The following is a 23,928-nucleotide window of genomic DNA, read 5'->3' as shown; positions in this document are numbered from 1 at the left end:
ACAAAATTCTAACTGATTTCCATGTTTTCCATTAATGCAATAAACCATACTGTTACATCTCAATCCTAGAGGAAGTTATAACAAAAGCACTCTTTGTACTGATATTGATTTATAGTTTAAAGATAACTATAGATTGAATAATTATATATTTAACCCTAATTTGTAGCAGCTAAATGTGGGGAAATTGTCAAAAGTCTGTTGAACTGTTGTGAGAACAGTTTGATAGTAAAGTATGTGAGAATTGACTGATCTTTTCTCCGACATATTGCCTGCGTGTAATTAGTTGCATTCAGTGATCACTTTCCCAGATAAAAAGGATGATAATAGTTGGTAATCTCAGTATAGGCCTAATGATTTAAAGGCTTACTCAGACCTCTCCCTTATAATGTCTCAGTAAATTATACACGTAATATAAGAAAACAGAACTAGGGGGACGCACTGTGCTGAACAGGCGTGGAAAATGGTTGATGATGCTGACAGCTTTACAGTTTCTGAATGGGGAGGTGGATATTTCTCTTTATCCAGCATCGGATCTCTGCACACAATAGACATCTACACACCAACACCCTCTAAAACCTACAAATACTCAAAACGAATGCCTCAACTTTTAAAAAGTGCAATTTGACCAAGAAGGAAGAAGAGACGTGATAAAGTAAACTACAACTGCTGTTGCATCCATGAAGAAAATCCCAACTGGCTGTAAACAGGTAGGAGCTCCAGATGTGGCTTTAGCATTCAGTTTAGGCATTTTTCTAAATTTTTTAAATATGACTAATTTAAGTGTGTGTGTGTGCGTGCGTGTGATTACCTTTGTTGAGCAGTAACCATTATTGCAAAAATAAATTTTGTAATCATTCTTTTAAACCAATAGATTACATTTGTAATTTAAGATTTAAACAAGATCTGCTTCCGATTATCGTCTAAGCACTGTAATTATTTATATTTATAAAAGCTTACATTACAGTGCTTTTGCAATTATTTGCATTACAAAATCTAACATAAAACAATGCCTCTATTATGAAGTAATATTAAATAATCCCCACAGTCTGGTTTCCACCCTCTGTGGTTTTGTCCTTTAAACATATTCATGGGCTCTGGGTCCACATCCACATCCAGCATGTTTATGAGCTCTGAGGCTGAGCTCCAGACACCAGATGCCATGACACTATCATTCCTGAATGCTTCATATGTCTCACTCCACCCACTTGGACCTCCACTTTCTTCCCATAAGGCAAATCTGAAAGAGTCCCAAGAAAGAGTAGGCTACTCCCCTCTGTTATACAGATGTGTCTAGGGTAACTATTAAGAACACATCTGTTAGCTCTACGACACTGTAGAAGTGAGTCCAGCTACATTCTGATTGTTCAGTGTGATCTTTAAAAGTATGCAGTATAATGTTAAATGCCATAGTCAATTAATAATGAATGATTAAACAATGTATTGACTGAAATATGCTGAGATAGATTTGGACCAGCAACATGAGTAGTTTTTGAAACCACTATGATACTGCACAGTCATTCTTACACTATTATGTACTTGGACTCCATGACTTTGGCTCATTTAAATCCCGCTGTTCTCTGTCTTTATGTTTATAATCTTGGGGTTTCTTCCTTCTGACATGCCAAGACAGCTAAACAAACGAAATGTCAAACACTACATGTCACAGTAGTGAGATAAACTGGTATATTAAAATATGTATTATTATGCATCTCCACGTAGGAAGGAAAATCTTCTACTGAAACTCTCAGAGCACAGTAGCTCAATGGCTGGCAAAGAAATGAAGAACAGGGGTGGTAAATGTCTGAAGGAAGTTCATACAGTTTCTGAAGCTCTGAAGACCCTCTACCGGCAAAAACTGCTCCCGCTGGAGAAGTATTATGGCTTCTCTGATTTCCACTCATCAAGCCTTGAAGATGCAGACTTTGACAACAAGCCCATGATACTAGTGGTGGGTCAGTGCTCTACAGGCAAAACCACTTTTATCAGGTGAGTATTGCAATAATTGCATCTAGCTTCTGAAGAATATACACAATAATAAGTGCTATACAAATAAATTTACTTTTTAAAATTTGTTACATGTGAATTAATCAAATGGCTATATAAAAATAAAAGCATAATAGCATGATTAAGATTAATTTCACATCTGTATACAGGTAATCTGATATATTTTGAAAAAATTTAAGGTTCATCTGTAAGTTCACCCCCATTTTACAATTTATATTGTATTATATTATAAGTGAATTATGGCACCAGAGATTTTCACACATCTTGTACTTTAAGCAATTTGTGTCATATGTGTGGCAGATATCTTCTTGAACAAGAGTATCCAGGAAGCCGAATAGGCCCAGAACCCACAACTGACAGTTTCACTGCTATAATGCATGGAGAGATTGAGGGAATTATTCATGGGAATGCTTTAACTGTAGATTCCAACAAGCCTTTCCGCAAACTCAGCCCGTTTGGAACAACCTTCCTCAATCGGTGAGTGAGACAGAAGCAGTAACGCAATAAGAAGTTAAACTTGGACTGAAAGAGTCAAAATCACTCCACCAGCAGAAATCACTCTTGTAAAAGGGTGGACATAGTCAAGAGAGGAAAACATTAGCTAATGTATCATGATTTGGCTCAGCTGACTGCATCCCTTTAAGGGAGCATCTGTGGATGGGGTTTTCCCATGTTCTGTCAATTTGAAAGATATTGAATTTGCATGAAACTTTCTCAGATTCCAGTGTGTACATCTACCCAACCCAGTCCTAGAGAGTATCAGCATCATTGACACACCAGGGATCCTGTCTGTGGCCAAACGCAAAATAAGCAGAGGTACGAAGTGTCATAAAGTGTGCTGTAATAGCCTAATTACAACTTGCATGCAAATCATAATAGCTATGCAACCTAGACAATCTTTTATACTTCATATAAGTACACTCAATAAAAGGTCTTTATTGGCATCTATGGTTCCATGAAGAACCTTTAACATCCATGGAACCATTCAAAAGGTTCTTTATAGTGGTATTAAAATGTTCTTAACTATTCACTTAAATGTTCTTTGGGGAACCAAAAATAGTTCTTCTGTGGTGTTGCTGCAAAAACCTCCTTTGGAACCTTTATTCTTAAAAGAGTGTACAGAGGTTGAGTTTAATTTCTTCTCACTGATGTCGCCCTTAAAAGATCGCAGTGCGCTTTGGTGCACATTATGTGACACTATAGTGTCTGATATATCTGATCCAACACCTGTGAATTTCTTCTTATTCTTCTTTCAGGGTATGACTTTCCGGCGGTCATCCGCTGGTTTGCGGAGCACGTTGACCGTATTATCCTCTTGTGTGATGCACACAAACTAGAGATCTCTGATGAGTTTTCACACACTATAATGGCATTGCGAGGCAACGAGGACAAGCTCAGAGTGGTGCTCAACAAGGCCGACATGGTGGACTCCCAGGAGCTGATGCTAGTCTACGGCGCCCTCATGTGGTCCCTCGGGAAGGTGTTCTGCACACCAGAGGTTCTGAGGGTCTACATTGGCTCCTTCTGGTCTTCTCCAATGCGTACGACAGACAATCGGAAACTGTTTGAGCAAGAAGAAGAAGACCTTTTTGCAGGCATTCAGAACCTGCCACGAAATTCTGCATTGAGAAAACTCAATGATCTGGTGAAACGAGCACGACTTGTGAGGGTGAGGACCCCTGTGCTTTCCACTCTTCATTTGGTTCCATGAAATCACTATTGGACTTCAGTAACTATTATGTCTATAGCTTTGAGGACATCTATATGCTAGTGAATTCAGAAACGTTGACAAATTTGTCATTGTACAGTCTCTCTCTAGAAAAAGAATAAAAAATAATTATGACATGTCAACATACCACCTACTTTGACTAGTGATATACAGTAGCAAATCATGATGTGGTGTAAACTAACTTTTATTAGCTTTTTTAATAAAAAAAAAATACAACCTCCTTTTTCAATTGGAAATAAAGCAAAAAAAAAAAATGTTGATCAATGTTTATATGTGAAAAAGTCTAAATTAAATCTGTTTATCACATGCAGAAAATGTATCTCTTTAAATAACTGTGTGATTCATTTGAAGGTCAGAACATATGAAATGTGTGAAAGGTTTCTTTTTGAGAAAAAAAACACTTTGTGACTAATGTAGTTGCTGTGATTGAAATTGTTCTGCATCTACCTGCTTGTTTTGTTTAGGTCAGTTGCTATAGTCCTTCTAAAACATTAATCTTTTTTCACCCACAGGCCCATGCTTATATCATTAGCTCTTTAAAAGAAGAAATGCCTTTAGTTTTCTGCAGAGAAAAGAAGAAGAGAGATCTAATCTATGACCTTCCCATCATCTATTCAAGAATCCAGCAGAGATATCAGATTTCACCTGGAGATTTTCCAGACTGCGCCAAGATGCAGGTGTTCAGATACTTTATAATCAAGCATGTCCCGTATGAAATGTATTTTCTGCCACTACTATAAGCATATGAGTTCAAATTAAGTTACCGTATATGATATCTGTCTGATAAGCATTCTCACATCACACACAGGAGCAACTCATGAGTCATGACTTCAAGTTTAAAGGCCTCAAGCCTAAACTCTTAGCTGGGTTGGATGAGCTCCTAAACATGGACATAGCCAAGCTGATGCCTCTTCTACGCCAAGAAGAAGATCAAGCTGACAAACTATTAGTGCAACGAGGACCATTTCTAGGGTCACACAGCGGACCTTTTACTGAGGGGAACCCATTTAATCACTATGGATCCAATGGAGACAATGATCATGTCTCAGATGAAGAATGGGTGGTATCAAAAGATAAACCAAAGTATGATGAGATCTTTTACAACCTCTCGCCTCATGAGGGAAAGCTGAGTGGGACTAAAGTGAAGGGCTGGATGATGAGCACTCGTCTGCCCAGCTCGGTTCTGGGAAGAATCTGGAAGCTTGCAGATGTGGACCGCGATGGCATGTTAGATGATGAAGAGTTTGCTTTGGCCGGCCATCTCATTGAGGTAAAGTTGGAGGGCTTCGGGCTCCCTCATGAGCTACCTGCACAACTGGTGCCACCATCCAAAAGACAGCGCAAGAACTCTGGCACAGAGAAGAGAGACAATGACTAGTCTGCATGTCTTAATATTTATGAAGACAGTGTTTGTTCAACATTCAAGTCATGAATAATATTAATAATAATGTATTCAATTGTATAATACCTAAAATCACTAACAGCTTGCAAAGGGTGCGTGTATAAATCATCCACAGACAGAAACAATCTCAAAAGGCAAGTTGTTTTGATGGTTCAGATTGCCTAAGGGTTGAGAAACAGCTTTTATCCTCTAGTCTAAAACATGCTTGGCTAGTTGCTGAAACGCCCTCGAGACTGTGGCTATGAGGCACACAAATGTCAACACTTAAAAGTGCTTTGTAGCATTTCAAATACTATTTGTCAAGTGAAATTTTGTTCCTTAAAAAAACTGTTGGTCAATAAGTAATTGAACTTGAATGCTAGAGCTCTTTGTGTGTTCATGAGCTGTAGCAAAATATTTTCTTTATGATTTTGAGCATATATGTGAGATGTTACTTTGTAGAGGCTGTATATTATTATATGTAATAATGACTGACCACTATCACACATACAACAGACCTATTCAGGAAACCTATGAACTAGTGCATATCAACATTTCGAGTCAAGTCCATTTCCAGCAGAATAAAATGTCAAGTCCTAAACTGCCTGTTTATTTTGAGAAAATACCCGGCTGACGGCAAATATCATGTGAAGTGACAAAATTGTGTAACTATATTGCAAATTCCCTTGTTTGGTAAACACCCTTAGCTAAATGGTAGTGCAGTGCACCGGAAGTAGATAAAGTCTCGCGAGGGGTGTGTTTTGGTGGTGCAGAATTCTCCACTTGCCCCGCCTCAGATCTTTCCTAACATTACAGGAAACGGCATTAAAATATTTACCAGAACCGAAACATTTCGCTCAGTTCAGCGTCTGCACCACACGCCACAGAACAACCACCGCTCGATCCAGTCAAGCCCCGCAGCAGCTGTCAGGATGACCGTCAAAGTTCACATCATTTACTGGTATTACACTGTATTTTTCGCTACACTGATGAGGCTTAATCCGCCTTTTTATTTTATTTTAAGAATCCAAACGACTGGCTTAAACTACACGCTAAATTCAACTTGTTCGAAAAAACCTGTGGATTTAACCGATTAAAGCATTTAATTTTTAATGTCAGGAACTAACCACGACAAAATCGTTGCAGTAGTTGCTTCGCTCGTTATGTTTTGCGTTTCTCTGTGTTCAGCAGTATCGTCCAATACCGTCGCAGATGAAATCGTTTTTCTTTACATGTTTGTGAGCCATGTCTTGTAGCTCACAAGACTGGAATCCGGAAGGTTACTGTAAATAAATGCATTCGCTTATTCTAGTTGCTAGTTACCATGCAAATTACTTTTTGACCAATGAGGTGAATGTCATTTAAATGATTGTGTGTGTTTGTCATCTCCTAGTGGTGGATGAGGATACAGGCCCAAGGTAAGTTTTATTTACTCACATGATCAATACAATACAACACAATATAAAACTTGTGGGAGAATCTTGTCCTTCTATATGACTTCTGTCTCTTCTGTTTTGCAAACAGTTCACCAAACTCAAGACGTTGCTTGAGGATGAATTCCCAGGCGAACTTGAGATTGTATGTGGTTTATATGATTGTCAGTTGTTTATGATGTTGTAATTTTGAAAAGTAAACATGTATTGTTAAATGTGCATGTACAAATGCTCAACATATTGTTTTCTTATACTTATCTTTCAAATTTTTCTATTATCTCCCATACTCAGACTGGTGAGGGCACACCCTCAACCACAGGCTGGTTTGAGGTGGAGGTAAACAACAAGTTGGTGCACTCAAAGAAGGTAAATATGTATCTTCTTTTACTTCTTTACTCTCAGAGTTCACAGTTATATATATTGCATTTACCATAATGTGTCACAGATGCAGCCTTCATACCGTTTCTCACTTAAATTGCACTTCATTGTAGAGTTACATCATGTCTTAACCGTTGCACAGTATAGTATTTTTGATTGACCTGTGTGCTACTAAAGTCTAATATGGCAAAGTACATCTATAGTATTTTACATTTGGCCAATATTTTCTTTTGACAGAATAGAGATGGATTTGTTGACTCGGAGTCCAAATTCAAGGCAGTTGTGACTGCCATTGAGCAGGCCATGGGGAAATAAGCATGAACTGATCATAGAGGTGAGAATAATCTGACATAGAGCCTTTTGTGAGTGAAAAGTGACGTGACATGTGGCCAAGTATGGTTACCCATACTCGGAATTAGTGCTCTGCATTTACCCATCCAAAGTGCACACACACAGCAGTGAACACACACAAACCGTGAACACACACTTTTTGATGTAATACCAGCAAAATACACACATTAAAGGGATAGTTCACCTAAAAATTTAAATTCTGCTGTTATTTACTATCCCTCGTGTCGTTCCAAACTTGTATGAATTTCTGCTGTGGAATGTAAAAAGTTATTTTGAAGAATGTACAGTATCGGTTCCCACTGACCTCTACGTATGGACAAAAATACAGTGGAAATCAGTGGGAACTGTTTCCTTACCAACATTCTTCAAAATACCTTCTTTTGTGTTCCAAAGGAGAAAGCAAGTCGTACAGGCTTGGAACAAAACATGGGTGAGTAAATGATGACAGAATTGTCAATTTTAGGTGGACTATCCCTTTAACACCTCCTCTTCTTGTATTTCTGTCTTTCTTCTAATTCTAATTTGTCTTATATTTTCTCAGCAGTTTTTCTTCTCTGTTTGTTGGACTCCTGGGCAGTGCAACAATGATGGTGACGTCCAAAGTGTTTTCAGCACGGATGTTGCTTGATGCTCTCAGCTCTTCCCGGGAGAAGACACTCGGAGCAGGAAACTCCCTATGTATACTGCTTCAGATTAACGCTTTAACGGTTGAAAATAATAAAGGAAAATAAAAAGGGAAATTATAAAATTAGACAGAATTTGAATAGAACATGTCACGATGAGGTACTTTTGACTAGGGTTGCAAAAAGGTGGAACATTTCCAGTAAATTTCGGAAATATTCCAGAAATTTTCCAGGATTTCTTTTGGAATATTCCAGGGATTTTTGGAAAGTTTCCGGAAATTTACCAGAAATTTTCCACCCCTTTGCAACCCTACTTTTGACATGTCTTTTTTTTGTTTTTCTCTGTTTGCCTCTGCACATCGCACAATTTTACGAACTATTTTGGCATTGTTCCAAGATTTTCATGCAATAAAAGATGTTTATGGTGAAGTGTTTTGTCTTTCATTCATTGGTGCTCTATCTAAAAGGTGGAAGCACAGACTTTGTCCCTGTACATTTAAGAAATAAAATAGCAATAAACTATGCCACAAGGTGTTAATATAGCAATGCATAATCTGAATGACCCAGGACATAGGGATATGATGAAAATGTAAACGTACATTTGATAAGTTTACCAATCGACATTTTAATTCCATTTGTAATTTGCTGTTATATAGCCTTGATGACAAATATTCCACACAGTGTTAATAAGGTCATGAAAATCATCAGCTAAATCAACTCATTTAAATACACCATACATACATACCATCATCATCATACATACTGCTTTAAAGCAAGAAAAAGATGAATACTGTAAGGATACCAGATGGTTATGTGAATAGGCAGGAAAAAAAATCCTTGAGACAAACCAGACTCATCTGTCAAAGCACACACAAGGCAATATAAAAGTACATATCCCAAACATTTAACTAAAGAATCAATTATTTGAGAATGCTTTTACGCAATTATTAAGTTGTAAAAGACCATGATTCATTTGTAATGTCCATCCTACAATGACTGGAGTAATGCAGATACAGATGTCACCCTACAGGACCCCACTGCCACTGCTTGAGATGTCATGCCATTTGATTATACAGTATATTATTCAAGAGGTATTATAAATAAGACACCTTATGTGGCATGTATAGGAATGAAGTCTTTTCATTTGTCAGGCCTTTTCCCATAATTCCAGCAGAAGCGCTGTGCTACACACTCCGGAAGTGAGGCGTTTATTGACAATATGGCGACCGGACCAGCTGAGAGGGGACTGGACATTGTTCGGTTTTGTCAGTGACTGCAGATGTGGATAATCAAAGCGAAATCTGTGCACGATAGAGTGTTATGAATGAAGGGACTCGGGAGCTGTCGGGATGTTGTCTCTGAGCTGAGCGAGCGTTCACAGCTTCAGATTCATCATGTCGTTCTTCAGACGGAAAGGTAAGGAAGTGCTCCGCTCGATGATGATGGGGTCGTAGCCGGATAGTATGGGCTTTTCTGGACCGATGCTGAGCTCATGTCCACCACATGAATGTGACATTAAAACTCTTTTATTCTTTGTAATGGCCGTGAAATTCCTCTTAGGCATTGCTGTCTTTTGCACACACCGTCTACATCAACTCTAGAGAGATGGGATAATCCCGTTTCAAGTGCACGTTTTTGTTATTTTAGGTTACCAAATGTGAGAATTTTTTGTTAATTATAGTTGCATGTTATCGTTAAAATTCCTGTTGCTAACTGAAAAAGTAAAAACCCCGTTGTGTCTTCGATGTTCGCTTAAACGGTCAAGTAACGTGCATGATGTAGTGTCAGTCGTCTGTCAGGAAATCCTCATGTTGGAATTCCATAATAGAATGAAACCAAAATGATTTTGAGAATCATAGAATCCTACTGAATGAACTCTAGGTGTATTCTTGTTTGATCCAATTAGAATTGCTTTGGAATTTGTTTTGACAAGGAGTGCATTTCATTGACATTGACATTCTTTGATCTGATGTTTTGTTTTTTTGGGGAAATACTGTAACTGTAACATTGCAATGCATTTTGACACCAAGGGCCTTTTTGTCTAAGACAATATTTAAGTGCCACGCTATCTTAAACTGGAATGTACTTCTGTTGCAATGCATGTTTTAGCATTTTGAATAAGATTAAGTTAATATAATTGAATTGAAATAATTATAAGACTGCCATTGGAAGTTTGCTGAGGCCTCCAAGTTGGAAACCACTAGGAGGCCTAGTGGTCCATCCTTTTTTTAAACCTCTCTTCTACAGAATTCCCATAATCATAGAAACCTGGAAATGTCAGGGAATTTTAAGATTGTGATTAAAAAGTAATCGCATAGCTAGAAAAATAATGAGAATTCATTGATCAAAATGGGTGGGAACGCTGTTGTCTTTAGTTGTTCATACTTAATAAACCATAATAATTAATCTGTAGTTTTGTATCTTTACTAAATAAAGTGACTGATCGTTCCCAAATTCCCAGAATCCCTGCCCACATGACAAAGACCATACAGATGTATCCTGTGACTTCAGTCAGTGTGCATTAATCAATGTGGCTGCCCTAAGGGAAGTAAAGATGCCCTCTTAACCCGTGTCCTATTTAACAGGAGCATCACTTCTCTTTGTTCTCAGTCTTTGTAGTCTTTATAATATACTCTCAGTTTTCTTCATCCGTTAGAGCTATGTGGGTTAATGTATGTTATGAGCACAGCAGAGGATTATGAAATATTTGAAATGATGTAATGCATGCTGCTCATTGTATAAACAAATATCATCCCCACTTTTTGCTTGCAAATGATGGAAATTCTTGTCGTTTTGTGCTCCATGATGTGATTCTGTCTGTTTGCCAGTGGTGTTGTTTTTGTTTTTTTGTTGACAGACTCACGCAAGGCCTCACCCAATGCAAATAATCCAGAAAACGTAAAGTGGAAAGAGTCAGGAATGTGAATATAGTGTATAATGTGAATGGTGTATATTGGCTTGACCCTTTTGTTGCCTTTTTGTTTTATTGTTGGGTGTCAAAGACGGTGACTGTTCTTATGCAATGTTTGTGCTGAATAGTCAGGTGCATTAGGACAAGAGATGCTGTAAATTATAAATTATATTTCCTATGTTCTTTATCTCCTAGCTAAAGGAAAGGAACCTGAGAGACCAGCAGATGCCAAAGCCAGCAAAGGTGAGAGCCCTGTGCCACTTTACTCTGCTTATGTTGCTCTGTTATACTTTATTATGTACTCTGTTTACTGAATATTGAATGCACAACATTTATCAGTGTGTTTTGCATTTCCAGCCTCAATTGTTTTCATGTTGGTCCTTTTTCATCTTAGTCATATTTTCAGACGTTGTTGTGAGTTGTCATAACATGCTTGAGTGTAGAACAATAGACCATGTTAATGTGTACCAAGATATAATTTTAGTTCCTCGTGACCCTACATGTGAAAATGAAACGTTTGTTTGATCATTGCACTCTTTTACAGCATCTCCCACATGACACAGTGAAAATTAGTTCAGCTTTTAAAAAATGTAACTAGATCTTGCTTTTTTTGGGGGGGGGACTTGCATGTTTTTTTTATCCTTTGCTTTTTGATTTGAGATTCAGGAAAGTCTCTGCAAAGTAATGATTTTGAACTACATTGTCCAAACTCATAAGACTGACTTTGGTTAATCTTCAAAACCCAAATGAAGATTTTTTTTTTAAATGAAACCTGAGCAGTTTCTGTCCCTCCTTTGACACTCCAGGTAACCAAAAATCAGAAGATACAAAAAGGTCATAAAGGTGTCATTACATGGATTTTCAAAAGAGGGACAGAAACCTGTTTTTATTAAAATAATCTTGTTTAGAAGATTAATCAAAGTCTGATGGGTTTGGAACGACTTGTGATGATGACTAAATTTTTATTTTATAGTGAACTATCCCTTCAAATGAATAGGTAGCCAGTTGAGGACATGCTTAGGTTTATCAGCATATGGTAAGCATTTCTTACCAAGCTTAGCAGTACAGGTTTGTAGATTGGAACTGGAGGAAAATGTAGAATTCTGTTGTGTGTTAATGTTCCTGCTCTGTGTGCTCCTCTCCAGCCCCAGTGTCGCCCCACTCCCCCTCTCTTAGCGGCAGTAATCATCATGCTATCCTGGATGCAGCAGGACCCAGCCATGTGGCCATCAATGCTATCTCAGCCAACATGGACTCCTTTGCCCGCGGCCGCACTGCTATTCTCAAAAAACAGCCTAGCCACATGGAGGCAGCACATTTTGGAGACTTAGGTACACCAGCTATGAATTCTACACACTGATTCAAAAAGTAGTGTTAACATGTCCAAAAGCTCTTATGACTTATGTGTTAAATGGCTTTTTTACCCATCATCTGTTAAAGACTTAGTTCTTAATGAGAGATTGAGCCTGAACTAGGGCTTTCGCGGTGAGGGAATTTCCCTTGCGGTAATTTTGAGTGGCTCAATAGCGCGGTATGCGGTATTATTGCCATATATACAGTGGTGTGAAAAAGTGTTGACCCCCTTCCTGATTTCTTTTTTTTTTTTGCATGTTTGTCACACTTTAATGTTTCAGATCATCAAACTAATTTAAATATTAGTAAAAGATAACACAAGTGAACACATGCAGTTTATTTTATTAAGGGAAAACTAAATCCAAAACTGCATGGCCCTGTGTGAAAAAGTGTTTGCCCCCTAACCCTAATAACTGGTTGGGCCACCCTTAGCAGCAACAACTGCAATCAAGCGTTTGCGATAACTTGCAATGAGTCTGTTACAGCGCTGTGGAGGAATTTTGGTCCTCTCATCTATGCAGAATTGTTGTAATTCAGCCACATTGGAGGGTTTTCGAGCATGAACCGCCTTTTTAAGGTCATGCCACAGCATCTCAATAGGATTCAGGTCAGGACTTTGACTAGGCCACCCCAAAGTCTTCATTTTGTTTTTCTTATATACATACACACACACACACACACACACACACACACACATATATAATATATAATTTGTGTGTGTTATGTGTTATGACTAACCAGGTCATATTCAGAAGACAATGAAACCGAAACCAAACAGCGTTGAAACAGGAAGTGAAGTAAACAGAAGAGAATGACAAAATAATGGTCCACATAACCGAACATAAACCTGACAATAAGATCGTTAGGCTATCATTAGCCTATATGTATAACAGTTAGCCTAGTTGTAATCTGATCTTCAAATCTGACTGGACAAGAGACTTTCTATTGATATTTCCTCCTGCGCGAGTTCTAGACGGGCTGTCAGTCAGTGCAGTTACAGTGTTGCGCCACAAGGTGGAGGAAAGGGACTGTCATTCAGCTACACGTTCAAAAACGCTGATTCATTCATTCAAAGAGACGTAATGAAACACACTGTTGAAATCATTTTAACTTTGAGCGCCACTTTAGAAGGCTCAGCTGAACAGCTATGCGTCGATGCTAAGACAGAGATTTCGCTTTCCTTGACCATGACAACCTATTTTCACAAATATATATGACTCTGCCTGGAGGACAGACGCAAGTAATCGCATGCGCTCAGTCGATCTCTCTCTCATTCACTGTCTGTTTAGGCTTGTTAAGTGAAAATCTACGGAGCCTCTGTACAAACCAGCATGGTACACATTATGTTATCATTACTAACTTTTTAATATTCAGTCCACGTGCATGAAGTGTAAAACGAGAAGGGCATAGCCTTACGAAAAAAGAAAACACGCAAAAATCGCGGTTGCTGCGGTTCTTGCATTCCTCTGCGGTTTGCTGGTCAATAGCGCGGTATTGCGATATTGCAGTTATCGCGACAGCCCTAGCCTGAACTTTCATTATAAACTCTTTGATCTCAAAGCTGCTCTACTTTTTTATTAAGGTGGGCTTGTTAGCAACATTTGATCTGTAACTTACTGTTTTGTGCTGAGTATTTTAAACTAAATGTGTTGTGTGTGTCCACGGCCGAGGGAGAAGGAATTATCACATTAGAGGAGGGATTTTGTGAAGCTGTTACTGAAATGGCTTTTGCAGCGCGCTGACCTGCTGGATTTGTGTGAGAAGTGCCATAATCTCTTAACCTTTTCATAGCTCTGTGATAGTTGGAAACCTGTACAAGCTCCTCCACTTTAACCTGCTTTTAAATAAGTGATTGTCCTCACTGTTAAAATCTGTGAAGTTTACAGTATAAAAATGGCAGCTGTGGTTGCCAAATTACCGTCTTGACAACCATACTGAAAACACAGATGGTAAACAGAAAGCCACATGATGAATCATAGTTCATTCAAGTTGCTTTTCTACAAGCTGAGGTAAATACTCATATTTAGTATTTAAAAGGTGCACAGTGTTATGCACAAAAAACATTCATTTAATAACACAATGTGTTATTTAGTGTTCTACATAAGTAATACTAAGAAGAAACATAGTTATTTCACTGACAAACAATCATATGTGAAGTGTCAGAGGTTTCTGGGAATGTTAATTTACAGTTTTTCACTGTAAATTATAAGATGACTGGTTCTTTTTCACTTGCAAAAACTGTCCATTTAACAGTATTTTACTGTAAAATTGCATTAAATGTCCCATTAAAACTTTAACTATTAAAATTGTAGTGATGATGATGTAATTAACTTTTTATTTATTATTATTAATTAATTAATTAATTAATTAATTAATTAATTTTTAAACTTGGCCATGCTTAGAAGGTTTGGTTGTCATACTTGGTGTAAAAGTCATATTCTCGTTATCATCTGCCCTAGGATAGAATGTCTTGTCTTTGTTTTTGTTTTGTCCTAACCCTGCCTTTTCATTTAAAAATATGTAACATTGAAATGTATGTGTTGACAAACCAGTGTTGCAAGGTAACTTTGGAAAAAAAGATAATGCTTCTAACGTCATATCTTAACGTGTTGCCTCCTATGCAAAGGAGGTTTGTATTTTTCCGTCTGAAGTACCCTCCTTTGCGTTTTCTGATACTGGACTCATAGAGTTCAGTTTACATCCCAGTGAATGTTTTAATCAGACCTTCTTCTGGTGTCCTGTGGTGTTGAAAGAGGAAGGTGTGGCCTTTCAAAGCATTCAATGGAGGTCACAGCACTATTATAAAATTTGTTTTGTGTGGAATAAAGTCTGTGCCACTGGCTGCTGTATATTAGAAATAGATGGCTGGGCGTGATCTGGATATGGCATGGGTTTGAATTACAGGCATTAAAGGTGCTCTGAGTTCAGTGTTGTATAGCAATTACTAACATGCATCAGTATTACTGTTGTTCATACTTCATGGGATTTGAACAAACATCTAATCCAAACTATTAAACATTAAACATGCTGATTGGCAATACCAGAATATGGAGACTTGGGGTGGGCTCTTTTTAGACCAGTAAGCAACATCCTATAGCAGCCATCTAGAACACCCTAGGAACCATAAAGCAATGCCCTGGTATAATAGTGGTAAGTTTCGGACAGGCAAGCATCACATTATTATTTTATTTTATTTAGTTAAGTCAAGTTTTGCGATGATTGCTTTGTTTTGTTGTGTCTTGTGTTGTTTTTGGTTAATGTTTATTATGTTTTGTGTTTTTTGGTTGTTTTATTTTTTTTATTGGATTTTGTGTTGTGTTGTGGAGTTTTGTTGTTTTTGATTGTTAGTTATTTTTATATTGTTTTTTTTTCCATTTTGTTTTGTGTTTGGTTTTATATTTTGTTTTTAAATTGTTTTAGCTGGGTTTATTTTAATTATTGGTTGTTATTTTTTATTGGGTTTTGTCTTTCTTGTTTTTGTTTATTGGTTATTTATTATGGGGTTTTGTTTTTTTATGTTTTGTGGTATTTTATTTATTGGCTATTATTTATATTGGGTTTTGTTTTGGTTTTCCCCCCTTCTGTTTATATAAAAAGGGTGAAATTTAATCACTGTCAATACACAAACCAGACAACTGGTTGTTACCAGTCCAAATCTGAGATTGCTTGTTTTTAAGTATGTTGTCTCTGCATTAAGGAAATATGGATTGTAACACTGGGGTTTAAAAAGTGTCTTTGCTTTTCAGGTCGCTCCAGTGTCAACTACCAGGTTCAAGAGACTCGCTCTCGGCTTTCTAAAACTGTAGACCAGATCTTGCGGGATAATCTGGCCTTGCCCTACTTCATACAGTTTATGGAGACCCGCTCAGCTGAGCACCTGGCCCGCTTCTGGCTTGAGGCTGAGAGCTTCCGATCCACCAGCTGGTCTAGGGTCAGAGCACACAGCCTCAACTCAGTCAAACACAGCACCTTGGCTGAGCCTGCGGCTGGCCTGGAATCCCCAGACTCACCAGACTCTCCAAACGACCCCAGCAGACCCTCAGCTCTGGATGAGGGAGACGAAGAGGATACTTTCTCCTCCCGGACGTCCTCCAGACCTCACACCCCCAGCCCCCAAGACACTAACTCTCATACCAGGGCTCTGATTGGCCACCGGAACTCTGTTAGCTCAGAGGGGGCGGCCCGGCCTGGGACTCCCCACCTGCAGCCCACCCTAAGGTCAGAAACGCCCACCAGACAGCCCTCCTCCAGGACAGGCACTCCAGTTAAAGTCCAGTCTACTAGTGGCCTCTCTGAGAAACTTATGAAAAGTGAGTACCAGTTATGGTAACCTTATTGTTGAAAGTATTTTATTTGTTTGATTTGACTTTATTCCTGCAATCAGTCCTCCTAACTGGTATTTTTGAACAAGTGCTTGCTGAGGTCTTCTCCGTGTTGTAGTTATGTATTGCCTTCCACATATATTTGGTCCACCTTGGGTAATTTAGGGTTAAAGGAGGATACTCAGTTAAATGCTACTTTTGTAGCATGTTCTGTGGTGTGCTGTTGATTTCCACAGTAAAAAAAAAGAAAACATGTTTACTGTATTGCATTTACAATGTAAAACAGTAATTTAAAGCTTGAATTTTTGTTAAGGTACTTTTAAATGTTTATTACTGGATTTGCAAATTTGTCTAAAAGGCCATAAAGTGGGCCTGCTTATTAAGTTGATGAATCTCTGGTTATGTGTTATTGTCATAATTCCTTTGCTTTCCAGGTAGTTATGTCATATCCCTTCCTGGTATCCTGACATGGACACTAAGCAAAGCTTAGTGTGAAACTTGTTAAAAGATAAAGCTTTGTCCAGGCAAGGTTAGGTGATTTTATCACACTAGATTCATGTTAACATGTGTGATGTTTAGCCTTGATTTTGTCCTTTAGAAACAGTACAGGCATATCTGATATATCATGTCCTCTATTTTTACACTTGGATTAACAGCGCACACTTACTTTTCCTTACAGAATTTTTGCGTTGTGCATCCTTGATGGCATGCCTTGAATATTTATTTTGATGGTGCGTACTTGCCTGCTAGGCTTTCTTTTCAAGCGCGTAATGATACATACATTTCCTGTTAGTTTTTACAGGGTGATGGGCTGTATATAAATAGAAAAATGTAAGTTTGGTGAACTCTGACCTGCGAATTTGACGTTTGATTAGTAGTGACTCTAAATGACCTTTTGGCTGAATTAAAAAAAAACTACTTTAATACTGCAGGATATGCAGTATTCCTTAGTAATTTCACTAAAACTGTACCTTTAAACTTGAGTTTTTAACAAGCATTCCTTAATATCCGTAGGGAATATTCCGTACTTAAGTTTTTCATGGTTGGTGGCCTTTTACCATTAAAACATATTCCTTTTGTATCAGACGATGACTTTTAATATGCGTGCGGCATTGGTTTTATAGAGCAGGTTTGGTAAATGATCCCATTTAGCATCTTGGCTGTGGACTGCAATGAACAGAAGTCAGGAGCTGAGTATTCATTAATGGCTAATACAAAGAAGCTCCAGGCTGTAAAAGCAGTGAATGGAAAAAGTCAGTTGAGCCGAAAGACATCAAATCAGCTTAGAAGGGGAGTCAGATCCTATCAGCCCGTGGCTTCTGCTGCGAGAGGCTTCAGTGTCTTAAAAGGGAACAAGTCTTTGTCCACTTCATTGCATTTTATAAGGCTGTCTCTGGATTTTCTGAGCATCTCATGGATTTTATGAAAAGCGCTTCAACATTTAAATATGCTCTGATGAGATTCCTCATCTCACAGATACCCATTAAACTCAAACACTTTCAACATGGCCTTTAAACACAGAAGCTTACTACTCATGGCTGATCGTCAACCATGATCCAAATAAATCATTGACCTTATATATTCATATATATATACACGCATACATACACACTTCTGTAAAAGATTAGTTTTTCTGGTGTCTCAAGCATACGGACATGCTCTTCAGTATGAAATATGTGTCCATCCTGTATTTGAGTTTGATATTAATGTTTAACAAGGTGTAGATGTAAGATTTGTCCCTGGGCCTTTGCTCTAACTGTACTAGTCATTTGTTTGATTAATAGTGACACTTAAGCGGACATGAGGCTTTGATGAATAGCCATGGCTGAAATGTGAATTACACTTCTGTAAGTCTGTGAAGTGGGATGTTGAATATGATAAAGGTGTTTGCTGTGGATCGAGTGTGTTTTGTCCGTCATCTTTATCCTCTGTATTTTCAGTTTCCATGTATAATGATTTTTCTAATTTCTAGGTATAGAGAGGGATGCCGTTAACATTTTCACTAAGTACATATCTCCAGATGCTGCTAGGCCAATTCCCATCACTGAACCGATACGCAACGACATTGTGGGTAAGAGAATTCCTTATCACAATGACCTCTCTGTTTAGACTGCTGAAGAAGTACTCAGATTTTTTTTTCTCTGTGTTTGAACAAGATAATTATATTTATAGGAGATACTGGGTGATTAGAAAATGAGGGCCTGGTTTTATGGATTTAGCTTCAGGGAGCTTGTTGTCATTACACACCTTATTTACGAAGTACATTTTTATGTTGAATATCCTCAAAATGACTATTTTTGATTGGATGGATTAACTTCGGTCTTTAGGATGTGAGAGCATTTTTTGTTTGGATAGAGTAAACTGTTTTTTTTCTTTTGGCAGCGAAAATCTGTGGTGAAGACGGACAGGTGGACCCAAACTGCTTTGTCATTGCACAATCTGTTGTGTTCTCCATCATCGAACAACAGTAAGTAGTTTCACTTTCAGTGTTTGTCCTTCACACATATTGCTCTCATATCTGTAAAAGTGTACATTTATCAGTTTTTATTCTTTACATCCAATGTACTCAAGAAACAGACTGCATAAACATGAAGACAGATGTATTTGACCGTTCATGAGCATTTACGCATTTTTAAAACATTGTGTGAAGTATTATTTTAGCTTTAAAAAAATCCTCGTACAAATATAATTCATTTATGAAACTCTAGATGGCACAAGCTGACAGGTCCTTTACATGCAATATGCTTGCACTCACATCATTTGTGACCTGTGCTGGTAAAATGAGTCACAATGAGCAATTTTCCAGAAATTAGTTATTTTAATTTTCATTCTCCATTAAAATACCTTCAAAATTATGTATGATTTGTTGGAATCGGACGAAAAATGACTGAACTACACCTGTTTGAAGTCGACAGAGTTAGCAAAGTAAATTTTGAGAAAAATCGAGTTAAAGTTTTTTGAAGGTTCCAAAGCAAAATCACCCGCAACGTTGCATCTTTTCCTCCACTTCTTTTCTTAATAATAATTTGTATATTAATCACAATATAGCTATTTTTTATTTTATCTTTGTTATTATAAATAATAACAGATGCAAAAAAAACAGAACAAATATAAGAAAAAAAACTAATGTTTAGTGTTCATTACAAATAAATTGATTATTGTTCATTAGTGTTCATTACAAATAAATTGATTATTGAAACTGCAAAAGCAGTTCAATCAATAGCAGCAAGTGATTCCCTCTTTTCTTTTATTGTTAGATTAACATTAATGAGGCGGCCTATATTAAGACCCACTGTAATGCACGGATCTAATATAATGTTACACATCAGATGTTTTTCTCAACAGTTCCCCGAACGTTCACTCAAGACATAACAGATTATGTTTGTGTGAATACTTAAATATTGTAATTCTGTGTATATTTATTGGGATCGCGTGCAATCGGAACCGCTTTTATGCGCGCTCTTAGGATGACAGTGCGAGAAACAAATGGAGAAAAGGTACTCCTCTCAGAAAACGGACAAATAAAGGTAATTAAACATCTAAAATTATTATTCGGAGCATTGGGATCGCTAGACAAGGGCTTAATGAACTAATTTTAGTGAAAACCTCAAAATCAACTAAAATCTACATTTTTCACTTTTTTTTGCCTGTAGCTCAAAATTAGCCTGTGTGCATTCCGACTCATTTTGCCAGCATGGGTCACATTTACTACATGGTGCAAGCTGATTGGCCTCTGCTGATTCTGCAGGCAATTAGATTGCTTGTTTAAATAATCTGGTTCATTGTTCACTGTAAACTGGTCCTGCAGCGCAAGTTCCTCTGAAACCCTCTACCTCCCCCACCTGTCTAGATCTTTTACAGGATTTATATATACGCCTATTCAGGCAGCACCAGTGTGTCTTACATGCTTACAGCAGAGTGTCTGTGCATACAATCGCCGTAGCAGGTCCATACTTGCTTTGCAGCATCATGTGTAGCAAATCTAGTCTGCAAAAATCAAATACATTAACAGTAATATACAATAACATGCTATTCAGAGAGTTGCCATGATTGAAATATATTTTGTTCCATTCCATTTGTTCTCCTAGCTGTTTTTGAACACATAAATTGAATTTGCAAGGTGTAGAGTTGGGGCTGTTTCTCATAGTAGAGATGGGGCTTTAAAAGCTTTAATTGCTTCTTGTGAAATGTATTTACAGGTCAGGGGCATGAATTGTTATTTTGAAAAATTTGTATGTTAATGTATTAAGTTTTTATCTTGGTGTTGTTTTTTAATTAGTCATACTAAATTGGCTGGTCTAATCTTTGCTCTCTATTTATTCAAAATGTATTTGTTTATATAGCCTATTTTCTTTCTGAAATTACATGGAAATGTCTGGCATCTGTTTTACAGGCACTTTAGTGAGTTCTTGCGGAGCCATTATTTCTGTAAGTACCAGATTGAGGTGCTGACCAGTGGTTCTGTGTTCCTTGCGGACATTCTGTTTTGCGAGTCAGCCCTCTTCTACTTCTCTGAGGTGAGGAAACTCTGTATGATGTACTTAAGCTTCTGAACATGTTTAAAAGAAAATTACAGGATTAATACAATTTTAAATATAGCTGTACAGTAGATTTACAGCTTAACTAGTATTTACCCCAAATTTTCCTGTAGATAATCTTACTTGTATGCAATTTAAATAATAAATGTATAGATGTGGAATTATATATAATGTTATTTACTTATTAAATGTGCTTTAAGTGTTTTATGAGTCCAGATAATATGTATCCCGTTAGAACACACTTTTAAGTTGAATTTATGATGAATTTAAGCATAGAGCTGTATAAGCCCATGAATTATGCTGATCTGGACAGTCTGCTCAAAACCTCTTTCTAAATGGCAGAATGCACCAAAAGTGCAAGTGTGCATGTAAATTGATGGATTTCTGATCCAAGTACATTTGAAGTGCCAAGGGATTATAAAGTAGGATTGAAACCTAATTCAAAGTGTGTGTTTGCGTGTGTGTGTGTGTCAATATAGTATATGGAGAAGGAGGATGCAATGAATGTACTGCAGTTCTGGCTGGCTGCAGAAAACTTTCAAGATCATTTGGCTTCCAAGAAAGGCCAGTACGATGGACAGGAAGCCCAGAATGATGCCATGATTCTCTATGACAAGTATGTCCTATTTGAAGTTCAGTATAATCTCTTTTTTGGCACATTATTTCAGTCTACTATTAGGGATGGTTCAGGATGGGCAACTAAACGACTAGTCATCCAGTTATCAACCCCCCTTGATTAAGTACCGTATTGGCCCGAATATAAGACGACCCTGATTATAAGACGACCCCCCTTTTTCCAGATGTACCTTTTGGAAAAAAACTTTTTAAAAACGAAATCTTGTTTTTTCTCAGTAAAACACATTTTGTCTTCAATTATTATCATATTGCATATTTTTCCTATTTTAATTTTTGTTTTGAAAGTATGGTAAAAACTGGCTAAATGTAACAACAATCACATTTAAAAAATATACACTTTTTGATATTCCATAAAAAACAAATAAAAAAAAACCGGTAGCCCATCTGAATTAGGACATTTAGGCTATCCATCTAATAGTAGCCTATCAAAATCTTATTAACAGTAGAAGTTAAATCTTACTGTAGTCTTCAAATCTGGGTACTGTCTTACGTTTTAAAATCACAAAATGAGTTTGGTCCCATCAGGCTAACGTGACAGTCACGACTCATGCAGCTGTAAGGTTTTCTTTTTCCTTTGTTTTTACTCGCGATCTTTACAACACGCATTACATTACGTATTTCATGGCACACTTGTTTTATGCGTATTTGGCGCCGTGTATTATTGACATGTCAAAGTCTAGACCCTGAATATAAGACGACCGCGTTTTTTCAGATGTATTTCCAAGAAAAAAACATCGTCTTATATTCGGGTCAATACGGTAATTAGGAAATTGAGTTGTAAAGTTTTTTTGAACAGTTTTTTTTTAAGTGGTGGTGCTATAAATACAATGAATTTATAGACTTTTTGTCAAATTCAGAAAATTCAGGTTTTAGCCCCCCCCCCCCTAAAAAAATCTAATTAGTCTCAATGTCTAAAACATAGCCTAAAATTACACTATTCCTTCTGTTCTGTTGCATACTGTCTAGCTTCAACAATATGTGAACTACACTACCATTCAAATGGGTTTGGTCTCATGCTCACAAAGGATGCATTTATGTGATTAAAAACAGTAATATTGTGAATTTTCTATAGTTTGATATGTTTAAAGGGATGGTTCACTGGTCTTTTTCTAGGCTTGATTGTGTTTATAGGGTGCAGTCTAAAATGTGTTAATGCTTCGTTTAAAAAAAAAAAAAAAAAACGCATTATTTTTCACATAATTTACCTTTATTCCACACCGCTCTGTCCCTTCTTTGAGAAATGCGCTGTTCATTTCCTGCTTTTATGAAGCCCCGCCCTCAGAAATAGGTGATGGGCTCTGATTGGTTAGCTGGCACAGTGTGTTGTGATTGGCTAAACCGCCTCTAGTGCGCCCCTCACCTCCCGTTCCTTCCCGCCCCTCACCTCAGCGACATGTGCTCCGGTTGTATTGTAAACAACGGCGTCTTTAATATCGCTTATCAGTTTGAGCCCGATTGAGATGCAGAGGATATTGGTGAAGAGGATCGTGCAAAACCTGTGCAAGCACGGCTTTTAATGGTAGGCCTATGTTTTTTGTTTGTTGTTGTCTCGTACTTTTAGATATGCTGTTATTCGTAAATGCTACTGCTTATGTTAGCTTTTAATATACGGTTTATTTTATTTATTTATTTAGTATTATTTATTTAGCAGATGCTTTTATACTAAGCGACTTACAAATGAGGACAACAGAAGCAATCAATTGTAGTATTAAAACAACTAAAAACAGATCCAAAAACGGTTATATCCAGGGATTGAAATGAACTTTTTCACTCACCAACCAATTTGGCTACTAAATTTTTAAGATACCGGCCATTCATAACTTCTACTAGCCAAAAAAAAAAAGACAGAAATAAACTAACAGTTTGAGGCCGTCTACACTGGGCGTGACAAAGCGACCGTTGCAAATCATTTTGTCAGTACTAGGGGTGTGCGATATTGACAAAAAATAATATCTCAATATTTTCTGTGATTTTATCGATAAAGATAATTAGACGATATTTTGCTGAGTGTGTTATTGTGCTGATATCTTAAGGACTACCGTGGACAGCTGACTCCTAAAATTTTTGATATTCTTCATATTCTGTGTGGTCAGTTCACAGCAGTGATAGAAATTAATCTTTTCCAATATTTTTTAATTGATTTTTAACTTTTATGGGCATTCTTACCTTTATAAAACCATTTTTTTCTAAAAGTGTACATCATCTTTCGAGTCAAATTCTTACATTTAATCAGTCAATTATAATAATAATACATTTAGGCTGTTACTAA

General features: G+C 37.3%; 3 protein-coding genes across 6 annotated transcripts in view; all 3 read left to right on the top strand.

The window, feature by feature from the left end:
- The first annotated feature begins 1,280 nt into the window (after positions 1-1,280).
- Positions 1,281-5,111, top strand: LOC107587717 (EH domain-containing protein 2-like). Its single transcript, XM_016275600.1, has 7 exons — positions 1,281-1,339; positions 1,720-1,986; positions 2,305-2,481; positions 2,723-2,820; positions 3,261-3,673; positions 4,246-4,410; positions 4,542-5,111. Exons 2-7 carry the CDS (start codon positions 1,763-1,765, stop codon positions 5,109-5,111), a joined length of 1,647 nt encoding a protein of 548 aa, XP_016131086.1. The 5' UTR covers positions 1,281-1,339; positions 1,720-1,762.
- Positions 5,112-5,875: 764 nt separating this feature from the next.
- LOC107587735 (selenoprotein W-like) lies at positions 5,876-8,017 on the top strand. Of its 2 annotated transcripts, none has more exons than XM_016275620.1 (6): positions 5,876-6,075; positions 6,508-6,532; positions 6,639-6,692; positions 6,839-6,913; positions 7,163-7,259; positions 7,821-8,017. In XM_016275620.1, the coding sequence occupies exons 1-5, from the start codon at positions 6,047-6,049 to the stop codon at positions 7,238-7,240; spliced, it is 261 nt and encodes an 86-aa protein (XP_016131106.1). In that variant the 5' UTR covers positions 5,876-6,046; the 3' UTR covers positions 7,241-7,259; positions 7,821-8,017. The 2 variants fall into 2 exon arrangements, with proteins under 2 accessions (XP_016131106.1, XP_016131105.1); XM_016275619.1 differs by having other exon boundaries at positions 5,880-6,075; positions 7,818-8,017.
- Positions 8,018-9,093: 1,076 nt separating this feature from the next.
- LOC107587677 (A-kinase anchor protein 10, mitochondrial-like) overlaps positions 9,094-23,928 on the top strand; it is a 27,491-nt gene continuing 12,656 nt past the window's right edge. For all 3 annotated transcript variants that reach the window (XM_016275547.1, XM_016275546.1, XM_016275545.1), the window contains exons 1-8: positions 9,094-9,315; positions 11,006-11,053; positions 11,956-12,141; positions 15,910-16,473; positions 18,458-18,556; positions 18,868-18,952; positions 20,879-21,002; positions 21,503-21,639. In XM_016275547.1, coding sequence (XP_016131033.1) covers positions 9,294-9,315; positions 11,006-11,053; positions 11,956-12,141; positions 15,910-16,473; positions 18,458-18,556; positions 18,868-18,952; positions 20,879-21,002; positions 21,503-21,639 — 1,265 coding nt within the window. In that variant the 5' untranslated portion in view covers positions 9,094-9,293. The remainder of the gene's footprint in view (positions 9,316-11,005; positions 11,054-11,955; positions 12,142-15,909; positions 16,474-18,457; positions 18,557-18,867; positions 18,953-20,878; positions 21,003-21,502; positions 21,640-23,928) is intronic.

The sequence above is a fragment of the Sinocyclocheilus grahami genome, unplaced genomic scaffold, assembly GCF_001515645.1.
Source record: "Sinocyclocheilus grahami isolate Dianchi unplaced genomic scaffold, SAMN03320097.WGS_v1.1 scaffold95.1, whole genome shotgun sequence".
NCBI classification, from domain to species: domain Eukaryota; kingdom Metazoa; phylum Chordata; class Actinopteri; order Cypriniformes; family Cyprinidae; genus Sinocyclocheilus; species Sinocyclocheilus grahami.
Note: the sequence above shows the minus strand (reverse complement) of the source record. Positions and strands in the feature narration are given on the sequence as shown.

What these genes read in the sequence shown, in the direction of transcription:
- LOC107587717 (XM_016275600.1), top strand. Translation starts at nt 1,763, where the DNA reads ATGGCTGGCAAAGAAATGAAGAACAGGGGTGGTAAATGTCTGAAGGAA. An exon ending in AACGAGCACGACTTGTGAGG is followed by an intron (nt 3,674 to 4,245) that starts GTGAGGACCCCT and finishes TTTCACCCACAG; the next exon opens with GCCCATGCTTATATCATTAG. An exon ending in CAGACTGCGCCAAGATGCAG is followed by an intron (nt 4,411 to 4,541) that starts GTGTTCAGATAC and finishes CATCACACACAG; the next exon opens with GAGCAACTCATGAGTCATGA.